Raw genomic sequence first — 10,542 nt, 5'->3', positions numbered from 1 at the left:
GCTAAAACTGATTTGCACATGCTTCTAAACCTCGAAATGGTTTATATAATGATATATTATCTGAAGGATCAATTAAGAACTAAAATTAATGTGTATAATCAATGGGGCGCAGGCGTGGAGGATTTGAGTTTGGTGGTAAAAGTATCCCCTGGCTGATTGTTAGTCATCAAGACCAAGCACTGACTACCATGCATGTGTACGAAATCGTAGCTATGTAACTTGTCATCCGTCATCTACTAATAACAATTGGATAGGTAAATATTTTCGCAGAATCAAGAATTTGTCACTTGTGAGTCAAAATAACGTGTTCAAAACAGGCATTACGAAAGATATAAATGCCAGAAAGTTTATATTACATAAAATTCTCGTATCCCATGATGTTAATGTTACAGAATAATATGTCATACCATAGCCTCCCTTTTATCCTAATGAACACATGTCTCGTGCATGAATATGAGGGAACAGGCACATTGACGTCATCATATATAAGGGTATAAACAGCGCATGTCTGTGCCGACTTAGTATAATCAAATCTAAATATGGCATTTACATGCAACACCCGAGTTACGGCTGAACAAACGATCAAAAGATAATGACCTGATCTAAAGATAGTTGGGGCGACTATATAATAAAACATGATGACCAAATTGCCCATATACGAAACGGTGTATCCTGGCAAAATGATGCACTTCTTCATCTCGTTTGTGCTGATCTACGCAGGTAAATATATTGGTCATGTTCTGTCCGCTTCCATACATGTTGCATTTTCAGGCCTAAGGTTTGATTGATACAGAAGCTAAACTGTGGCTCTTTACTGTATATAGCTAATTGTAATCTATTCAAATAAGGGTGTGTGTGTTTGTTGTTTAACATCGAATACAACAATAGTCCAGCTATATGGTCTATATCAATAATCCAGTCTGAATAAAAAACAATCCATTGATTATTATTATAAGTTGACCGGCTATCAACCAAGTCAGCGACCCTCATCAATCAATCCTCCTTACGGTGCTGGGGACCGCTTCGTGCCGAAATGTCCACTATGCGCATGTATAGCCAAATTCAGGAATATCAATGCAACTTGTCATTTGGTTTATTTGTTTGTTGTTCAACGCAAGACTCAGCAACATTCTAGCTATATGACGGTTGCCCGAGAATTAATGGAGTCTGGACAAAACCACCCAGTGATCGATATTGCGAGCAACAATCCATGCAATCGGGGTACTATCAGGTCTTATGATCGGTGTGCGTTGCAATTGCTGGGACCCCTTGTATTCTGGAATCACTGGGATGTCGTGGCGTCACATCTTCTACGTCACAGTGCTTGACCATCCTTTTCCACAGAACGTCTAAAGGTTTCAATTGTCCTAATATTTATTATATTTATTTGAAGCTTATTTTTTTAATTCAACAGTGTTATGATAATAATATGGTTTGATTATTTCGAACTAAACGTTGGCAGATTAAAATACTATCGACATTTCATCTTGTGAAAGAGATTAACTGATTTTCTAACTTTGTGACTTCTTCAGATACTCGAATGACATTAAAAGGCATTGGATCTACGTTTAGAGGCTCTGAATACCCGTGAATATCCGGGGTAGAATAGGTCTTCAGCAACCCATGCCTGCCGTAAAAGGCGAAAATGCTTGTCGTAAGAGGCGACCAACGGGATCGGGTGGTCAGACTCACTGACTTGGTTGATGCATGTCACCGTGTCCCAATTGCGACGATCGATGCTCACGATGTCAATAATTCGATTGTCTGGCTCAGACTCAATTGTTTACAGACCGCCTTCATATAGCTCGTCTTTTGCCTCGTGCGACAACAACAAACCTAAATAACGTTAATCATTTCGCTCAAGAGAAAATATCTGACAAGTTATCATCAATACAGATACTTTGATATTTCAAAGTAAATAAAGCTCATATTACACGTTTCTGCATTGTCTTTAATTGAGTTTGTGTTATCTCAATAACGTTTTAAACATTGCTTATTGACTAAAACGAAAACACAATATTTAATATTAAAATGAATATATATTGTTTTGAAATTGGTAGCTATTTCAGTTATTTGAAAATATTGATCACCTCTTAGTAAATATCAAAATGGATATTAAAGTGAATTGACTTTGGAAATAGATCGTCACAGATACATGCCACTGTTATGATCCGTTGCATGAGCGTCATCAAAAACAGGTGCGTGGATTGAATCTCTCAACGTGCATCCGTATAAACAACATTTCACACGACCATTATGTTAACATTTGACTTAGTGATGTCGAAATGATAATATATTCACGATATATTAGATGATCAAAAAGTGCCATATATGGCTGATTTAGGTACTCGCGAGTATTTTTAGTAGTTCAATCCTTAAGCACATTCTAATTGGTTTGTCAAATTTTCGCACACAATATTGGTAAGGGAAAGAGTGTTCTTGCAGGTTAAAGGATCGTGTGGTGATGTATGTGCAAAATCAATGTGGTCAAGCAGAAATAATTAAGTGAGATACTTTAATCGCAATATGGATATATGTATGCAAGGAGAGTCAAGAGTATACTGACTTTTGTTCATTGTTTGTTCACAGTCAAAGTTTATTGGTTGAGTGAGTTACAGGTCAAGTCAGCAATATTAAAACCGTCCCTTCAAAAGCCATCCACAACCTATTAAACGTTCATCTGTTAGTTATTACCATGCTCGTTTGCTTGTTTGTGTATAAAGCCGCAGACGTATTACAGCTGCAGGACGGCGGTCTGAAAATAATCAAGTCTGGACAGACTCTCCAATTAATGACATCATGAGCTTCTATCCAAGACATTCTGAAACGATGACATGATGACATATGTTTCGAGTTTCAGTGGTAACAATGAGTGAGTGAGTATGGTTTTACGCCGCTTTTTAGCAATATTCCAGCAATATCACGGCGGGGCACACCAGAAATGGGCTTCACACATTGTACCCATGTCGGAAATCCACCCAGGGCCTTCGGCGTGACGAGAGAACGCTTTAACCACCAGGCTACTCGACCGCCCCGCCCCTTCCGTGGTAACAAGTTTCATATATTTATCCACAAGTGGGATAATGAAGCCTTTTCATCATAATAACCATAGCTTTAGGTGTCATGTCGAGCCCGGTGTATTCAGTGTGCGTGCAAAGGCACCGTTGTTTACGCAGTTTATTCAAACTTTGCAATGTCATGAGTGAGTGTTAAAGTCACATCGGCAATATTTCTTCCATATTGTGACTAGTGGAAATTAAGCATACATATTATGCATGTAAACTTGTCGTCGAAGGACAGTATAACAACCAGTAATATCTAAAGTGTGTATGAACTGGAATACCTTTTGAAGAATACATGCCGGTTTATCTGTGTACATCGAACACCGTGAAAGGAATAGTAGAGAGATAGTTGAGTTGATAGTATTTGTAATTTCAATGCGTTTTGTACCAATATTGACAGCAAGCATGAAAATCTAAACCTATTTGATGTCAAACCTTAATTGCAGGTGTTGGGGTAGCTAGAGATGGCACCTATCCATCTGAATATACACCATTAACATGTTAAGAATGAATTTGATTAGAGATCTCATGAATGTTGTATGGATCCTGTCAGAGAAACGTTTTCAGTTTAGTTTAAGACGTTTCATTTTTTCGGAAATATGGACTTTTTCGTTAGTGTATTGTTGTAAAGTTATTGTTAGTTTTTTTACAATACGACGGCGATCTGTAAATAATCACGTCTGGACCAGATAATCCAGTGATTTATATGATGAGCATCGATCCACACAATTGGGATCGATGACATGATTCAACCAAGTCAACGAGCCTGACCACCCGATCCCGTTACTCACTTCTTACGGCAAACATGGTCGCCTTTTACGGCAAGCATGGGCTGCTGGAGACCTATTCTACCCCAGATCGCCATGGGTCTAATGTATAGAGTGATCTCAATAGTGTCCAACGCAATTCCCTATTTGGACTTGTACTATAAATTCCCGTGCTTGTTCAGGCGAACACTTGATCATAATCGTGTGGGCAGGGTGCACCCAACTCAGGAACACCTGGTATCAACACTAATTGACTGGGATTCACAGACACTTGCTTTTGATCTTATGGAATAGATGAATAGGTTCTGCTTTTATCACATATTTCTCATTTACAAAAAGGTTATGGTTTTATCACATATTTCTGTCCAAAAGTTTAAATATTAAGGAGGTTTCATAACAGTTGGTTGATCCGCGTATGCGAGTGATTACAAAAACTATAACGGAATGGCCACTGCTTCATAAACATATACACTCCGAGTTCATAACCAGTATATTCACATTATGTTTGTTACATCCACTCGTGTACATCAGTATATCATTAACGACATTTAAGTGCATCCTGGTTTGGAATACCACATACTTCTTTCAGGTAATCCAATGTTTGTTGACATGTTCCAAAGTCCTTGTTCATAACTGGTATATTCACGATGTGTTTGTTAAAACTTTCTTATATATCAATGTAATAATATTCTTCCAAACACTTCTTTCAGGTAATCCAATTTCCGGTGACATGTTCCAATGTGAAGTCCTTTTTGATAACTGGTATATTCACGATGTGTTTGTTAAAACTTTCTTATATATCAATGTAATTTTATTCTTCCACACACTTCTTTCAGGTAATCCAATTTCCGGTGACATGTTCCAATGTGAAGTCCTTTTTGATAACTGGCATATTCACGATGTGTTTGTTAAAACTTTCTTATATATCAATGTAATAATATTCTTCCACACACTTCTTTCAGGTAATCCAATTTCCGGTGACATGTTCCAATGTGAAGTCCTTTTTGATAACTGGTATATTCACGATGTGTTTGTTAAAACTTTCTTATATATCAATGTAATAATATTCTTCCACACACTTCTTTCAGGTAATCCAATTTTCGGTGACATGTTCCAAAGTAAAGTCCCAGTTTACAACCAGTATATTCACGATGTGTTTGTTACAAACGTTCTTATATATATATCAATGTAATAATATTCTTCCACACACTTCTTTCAGGTAATCCAATTTTCGGTGACATGTTCCAAAGTAAAGTCCCAGTTTACAACCAGTATATTCACGATGTGTTTGTTACAAACGTTCTTATATATATATCAATGTAATAATATTCTTCCACACACTTCTTTCAGGTAAACCAATTTTCGGTGACATGTTCCAAAGTAAAGTCCCAGTTTACAACCAGTATATTCACGATGTGTTTGTTACAAACGTTCTTATATATATATCAATGTAATAATATTCTTCCACACACTTCTTTCAGGTAATCCAATTTCCGGTGACATGTTCCAATGTGAAGTCCTTTTTGATAACTGGTATATTCACGATGTGTTTGTTAAAACTTTCTTATATATCAATGTAATAATATTCTTCCACACACTTCTTTCAGGTAATCCAATTTTCGGTGACATGTTCCAAAGTAAAGTCCCAGTTTACAACCAGTATATTCACGATGTGTTTGTTACAAACGTTCTTATATATATATCAATGTAATAATATTCTTCCACACACTTCTTTCAGGTAATCCAATTTCCGGTGACATGTTCCAATGTGAAGTCCTTTTTGATAACTGGTATATTCACGATGTGTTTGTTAAAACTTTCTTATATATCAATGTAATAATATTCTTCCACACACTTCTTTCAGGTAATCCAATTTTCGGTGACATGTTCCAAAGTAAAGTCCCAGTTTACAACCAGTATATTCACGATGTGTTTGTTACAAACGTTCTTATATATATATCAATGTAATAATATTCTTCCACACACTTCTTTCAGGTAATCCAATTTTCGGTGACATGTTCCAAAGTAAAGTCCCAGTTTACAACCAGTATATTCACGATGTGTTTGTTACAAACGTTCTTATATATATATCAATGTAATAATATTCTTCCACACACTTCTTTCAGGTAAACCAATTTTCGGTGACATGTTCCAAAGTAAAGTCCCAGTTTACAACCAGTATATTCACGATGTGTTTGTTACAAACGTTCTTGTATATCAATGTAATAATATTCTTCCACATACTTCTTTCAGGTAATCCAATTTCCGGTGACATGTTCCAATGTGAAGTCCTTGTTCATAACTGGTATATTAACGATGTGTTTGTTAAAACTTTCTTATATATCAATCTAATAATTTTCTTTCACATACGTCTTTCAGGTAATCCAATTTTCGATGACATGTTCCAAAGTCCTTGTTCATAACTGGTATATTTACGATGGGATACGATTATTACATGCACCAACAAAGTCACCCGGCCCGACTACCAGATCCCGTTAGTTGCTTCTTACCAAAAGCAAAGGTTGCTGAAGATAGTTATGTCCTAGTTCATAACCAGTATATTCTCGATGTGTTTTCTACAAATGTTTTCTGATATATCAATGTAATAATATTCTTCCACATACTTCTTTCAGGTAATCGAATCTCAGCAGAAATGTTCCAAACTTCAAGAACTGACAGCATTTCAAATCTGGCAAAGGTAGATGGGCAGACGGTGTTTAGCTCGAATTTCCTGTTGTTTGACGTGAAGAGTTGCAATGAAGTGCAGTTCGTCATTAACTTCGACAAAGGGATGGCAAGGATGGACATTTATCCGAACAGGAGTTTGCTGGTGGAGTACTGTTACAAAGGCCCTGATTGTACCGTGGAGATGTTTACAGTAACCGGTGACACGTGCGACAGCTATACACCATTGTGGGTGCAGGTGCCGGTATATGGCGTGGCTATCGGCGAAGGTTGTGACGTTGAAGAATCCAAACTTTCCTCTTCACCATGGCGGATGTTGTTGTATGGAAACATAAGCATCGGAATCTCTTCTGCAGATGATGCTTGGTGGAGACTGGGTAAAAAAACTCTCCTTTTTGCAGAACAAATAACACAGTAGGGCAAATTACTAAGTCAAAATGTACTTAGTTCATCCATGTTAATTAAGAACAAACCACTTAATCCTGATGTATAATGTCAGATATTTTACATTTCACTATAAAATTGATTATCACTTGAACAACACATGGAGAGTGAAAAGTGTTTCCCAAATAAACTGTGGCTCTTTGTAACCGGCTTGCGTGCTTATTCGTATGTTGTTAAAAGCCGCACTACATAGTATTCTAGCAATTTATATCATATAAACGACAAACCAGTGATTGAAAGTATGAGCAACAAACCTCTCAGTCGGTATAGACATTACACGTAGCTACATCACCGAGTCTGACAACCCGATATATTCAGTCACTTTTCCAAGAACCCCAGTTAAATAAAATAAATATTTGATGGGGGAAAGGTCCCGGATATTTCTCATGATAGAATGTAGACTTAAATTACTGAATAATCGAGGATTAATAATATTAAGAAACCAAGGGACTTAATAAGGTTTCAACTATGAACAATATCAGTCCAAGTAACACAGTTTGATGCGTTTTAATTCTGGTTGACCACAGGGGAGTCTGCGTGTAAACCTGTGACCACACCAGCTACGACCACCACCTCAACAACACATCCTACAACAACGACTGCGACGACATCCGAAGCACCAGGGACCTTGGTGAATGATACAACAAAGAATGAAACGATGCATAAAAACGTGAACATGGGGCGATCTGGCGGCGCTGTCTGCAACAACTCCCTGGCTGTGATGACCATGGTTGCTACGTATGTATTGTGCTATCGAGTTCCATGCAGAGTTAATCAGGCACCATGACCATGTACAAGACTGTTACTAAATTATACTGAATGTATTTGTAACCAGTAAGTAACCTCAACCTTAATCACGTCGGAAACCTTTAAATAGAGCTCTTGGGAATGTAGTCAATGAGAGACACTTAACAAACATTTCTGCATCATTGATATTCATTCAAATAGTGGCTGCCTAACTAAAACCTAGTTACACAGGAAAAAGGTTTTTAAAAAAAGCAAAACAACTTCAAAATTTAAGTTATTGTGGAAACAGGTATTGAATCTTAATACTAACTAAACGTATACCAAATTGTATTTTGATTGGCTGGCACGGCTGCCGTATTCGGAGCCCTTCATTGGTGGGAACATATGAAATTTCTGCTCCATTAAACAACAATGAAACACATTAATAATCGAGCGATGTTGTTCATGCTGATGGATTCAAATTGCAAACTTGCCGTGAATATGGTAGTTGCTGTAACAGAATCATACAAGTGCTTCTGGGATTTACTAAAAGGGTAAACATCTAAGATCTGCATCTTTTCGGGCTTTCCTCCCACAGTAAGCTGAGAGCACATGATGCAACTGCAATACTGAAATAGTGATGAAAACGGGGTTAAACTCACTCTCTTCTGGGTTCACAGTCCATATATTGGCTAGCCTCTACTCTGATCTTGCGTATTCCAGGAATAGCGTGTGAGCCTGATGTGGAAGAAAGGCCCGATGTAATGCAGGTCTCTGACGTTTATCACTTTGGTGAAACACATGAGCATGGGGATGGTGCAGACAAACCTAGAAACACAATCGGGTTGAACAAGGATTTGAACCTAAAAACGGGATTTCTGGCGTGACAAAGGGACGCTACCCTGCACAGAGAATTGCGACAAGCCGTGCCCCCTTATCTTGAGAAAAAGGGAGCACAATGAAAAACAGCATCAATGTTGTCTTTTTCACAATAATGAGGTAACATCATGTAATTTAAATGTATCATTTATACAGTAAAACATGCAATGCTATACCTGCGTATATTCCTTTTCAGGTTGATGTCCTGTTTGAAGTACTACTGAAACATACAGCTAGTGCCGATCCACCTGTCGATGCATTTTGTCATTGTTGTCTTATAATGAATTAAAATCTGCCCCGAAAATATGACTTATTGTCAGAGGACTCGTGAGAAAATTGGCAACCTAGAACACGCCACAAAAGGTGGGATGCATTTCTTTCAGTGAGTGAGTGAATGAGCATATATTTATTCCACCCTCAAGGAGACCCGTGAAGATCCGGGGTAGAATAGGTTTCAGCAACCCATGCTTGCCGTAAAAGGCGACTAACGGGGCGACTTCATCTTTGTGTAACGTCATCGCATGGTTGGAAAATTCATCAGCATTCTGTATTGTCAGCCATTTCCCTGACATGAATGAACAGAAAATATAACGTTGTCACTGATCATGCACCACATATTGTTTACACCGAGTGCAAACATCACTGTCACTACATCAAGCACCCTTAACATGTAATAAACGTTCAGACAAAAACGTTGTCATGGTTATCCAACATAAAGTAACACTGTAGGAGATAAACCTACTGTGTTTTAACTGTCGAGCTAGGTTACCTGTAGATTTTCAATGTTAAATTTAACGCGGTTAAATCTACAGGTCGGTAAGAAGAGCAACACCCCGCTCCGTCGGAGACTAAGACATACAATCCACCAAATCTTTGCATGAGATCCATCAAAAATGCCTCTTACGACAAGCGTACGTTACTAGATACCTATTCTATCCATGCTTCCGCTCAGAGACTTGGAAGATACGTAGTGCATCAATCATATAGGATAGATAAAATGGTCATAGTGACTGCTTCGTGATATACTTTAAAAAAGAAAAGAAACGCAAAGCCAGATTTGTGTGGAGTAGGAAAATTCATTTATACGAGGAACAGTACAAGGTATTGAACAAAAATGTTGATGAGAGAAAACTTGATGATTGTAGTCATTTCAGTTATCAGTACATAGGAAAAGTCCAAGGTGAAAGTCAGCTACCATCAGCGTTGTCCCCCGTCGGGGTTGATGGCGGCCAGTCATTTCTAGCCTGTGGAAGAGACGAGTATGCGAATCACATCCTGGGGAATGGTAGCCAACTCGGCCTGCAACGCAAAAGCCAACTGCTGCAACGCCTGAGGTTGTGGTTGACGTCAGCTTAGCCGTCTGTCCAATTCATCCCATAGGTGCTCTATCAGGTTCAAATGCGGGGATCTGGCGGCCCAAGGGAGAACTTCAACGTTGGTCGTTGTCCTGCTGGAATACACCGTTGCCGTTGGCTGCAGTTGGGTGGACGTGTAGGTAGGAGAGTTTCGTTGATGTATCGTTGAACCGTAAGATTGCCCTGGATATGGACCAAACCTAACCTGCCATAGTGAGAGATAGCCGCCCACATCATAACGCTACCCCCACCAAACCTGTTCACCTCCTGTACGAAGTTTCCAGCGTAACGTTCTCCCCGACGTCAGTAGGCCAGTGCTCTTCCATCCCCTCGACGCAATCACGCCGATCACGTATTGACCCATGCGGTTGAAACTGATCCCATGGCAGGCAATCAAAAACCCTGCACTTTAATACCGTTCATAGTGCTGGTGCACGTGCAGTGCGTGCAGCTCCGTGACCCTTTTGTTTATGCAATGAGAGCGTTTTCCCGACTACTGGTTTGCATGTACTTGTTGTGATCACTTTGATCCGGGAAATTCGTCACTGCCACTTTAACACATTAAACCTCTTCATTTTGCACCTCTTTGTGCGATAATATTTGCTGATTAATTTTGCTACTTTT

General features: G+C 38.7%; 1 protein-coding gene across 1 annotated transcript; it reads left to right on the top strand.

The window, feature by feature from the left end:
* Nucleotides 1–683: 683 nt before the first annotated feature.
* LOC139448947 (uncharacterized) lies at nt 684–7,745 on the top strand. Its single transcript, XM_071230453.1, has 3 exons — nt 684–720; nt 6,463–6,891; nt 7,486–7,745. The coding sequence occupies exons 1-3, from the start codon at nt 684–686 to the stop codon at nt 7,743–7,745; spliced, it is 726 nt and encodes a 241-aa protein (XP_071086554.1).
* Nucleotides 7,746–10,542: the final 2,797 nt, after the last annotated feature.

The sequence above is a fragment of the Haliotis cracherodii genome, unplaced genomic scaffold (assembly GCF_022045235.1).
Source record: "Haliotis cracherodii isolate W230 unplaced genomic scaffold, xgHalCrac1.p SCAF_7, whole genome shotgun sequence".
Taxonomy (NCBI): domain Eukaryota; kingdom Metazoa; phylum Mollusca; class Gastropoda; order Lepetellida; family Haliotidae; genus Haliotis; species Haliotis cracherodii.
The sequence above is the reverse complement of the archived record's forward strand: the minus strand, read 5'-3'. Positions and strand labels throughout refer to the sequence as shown.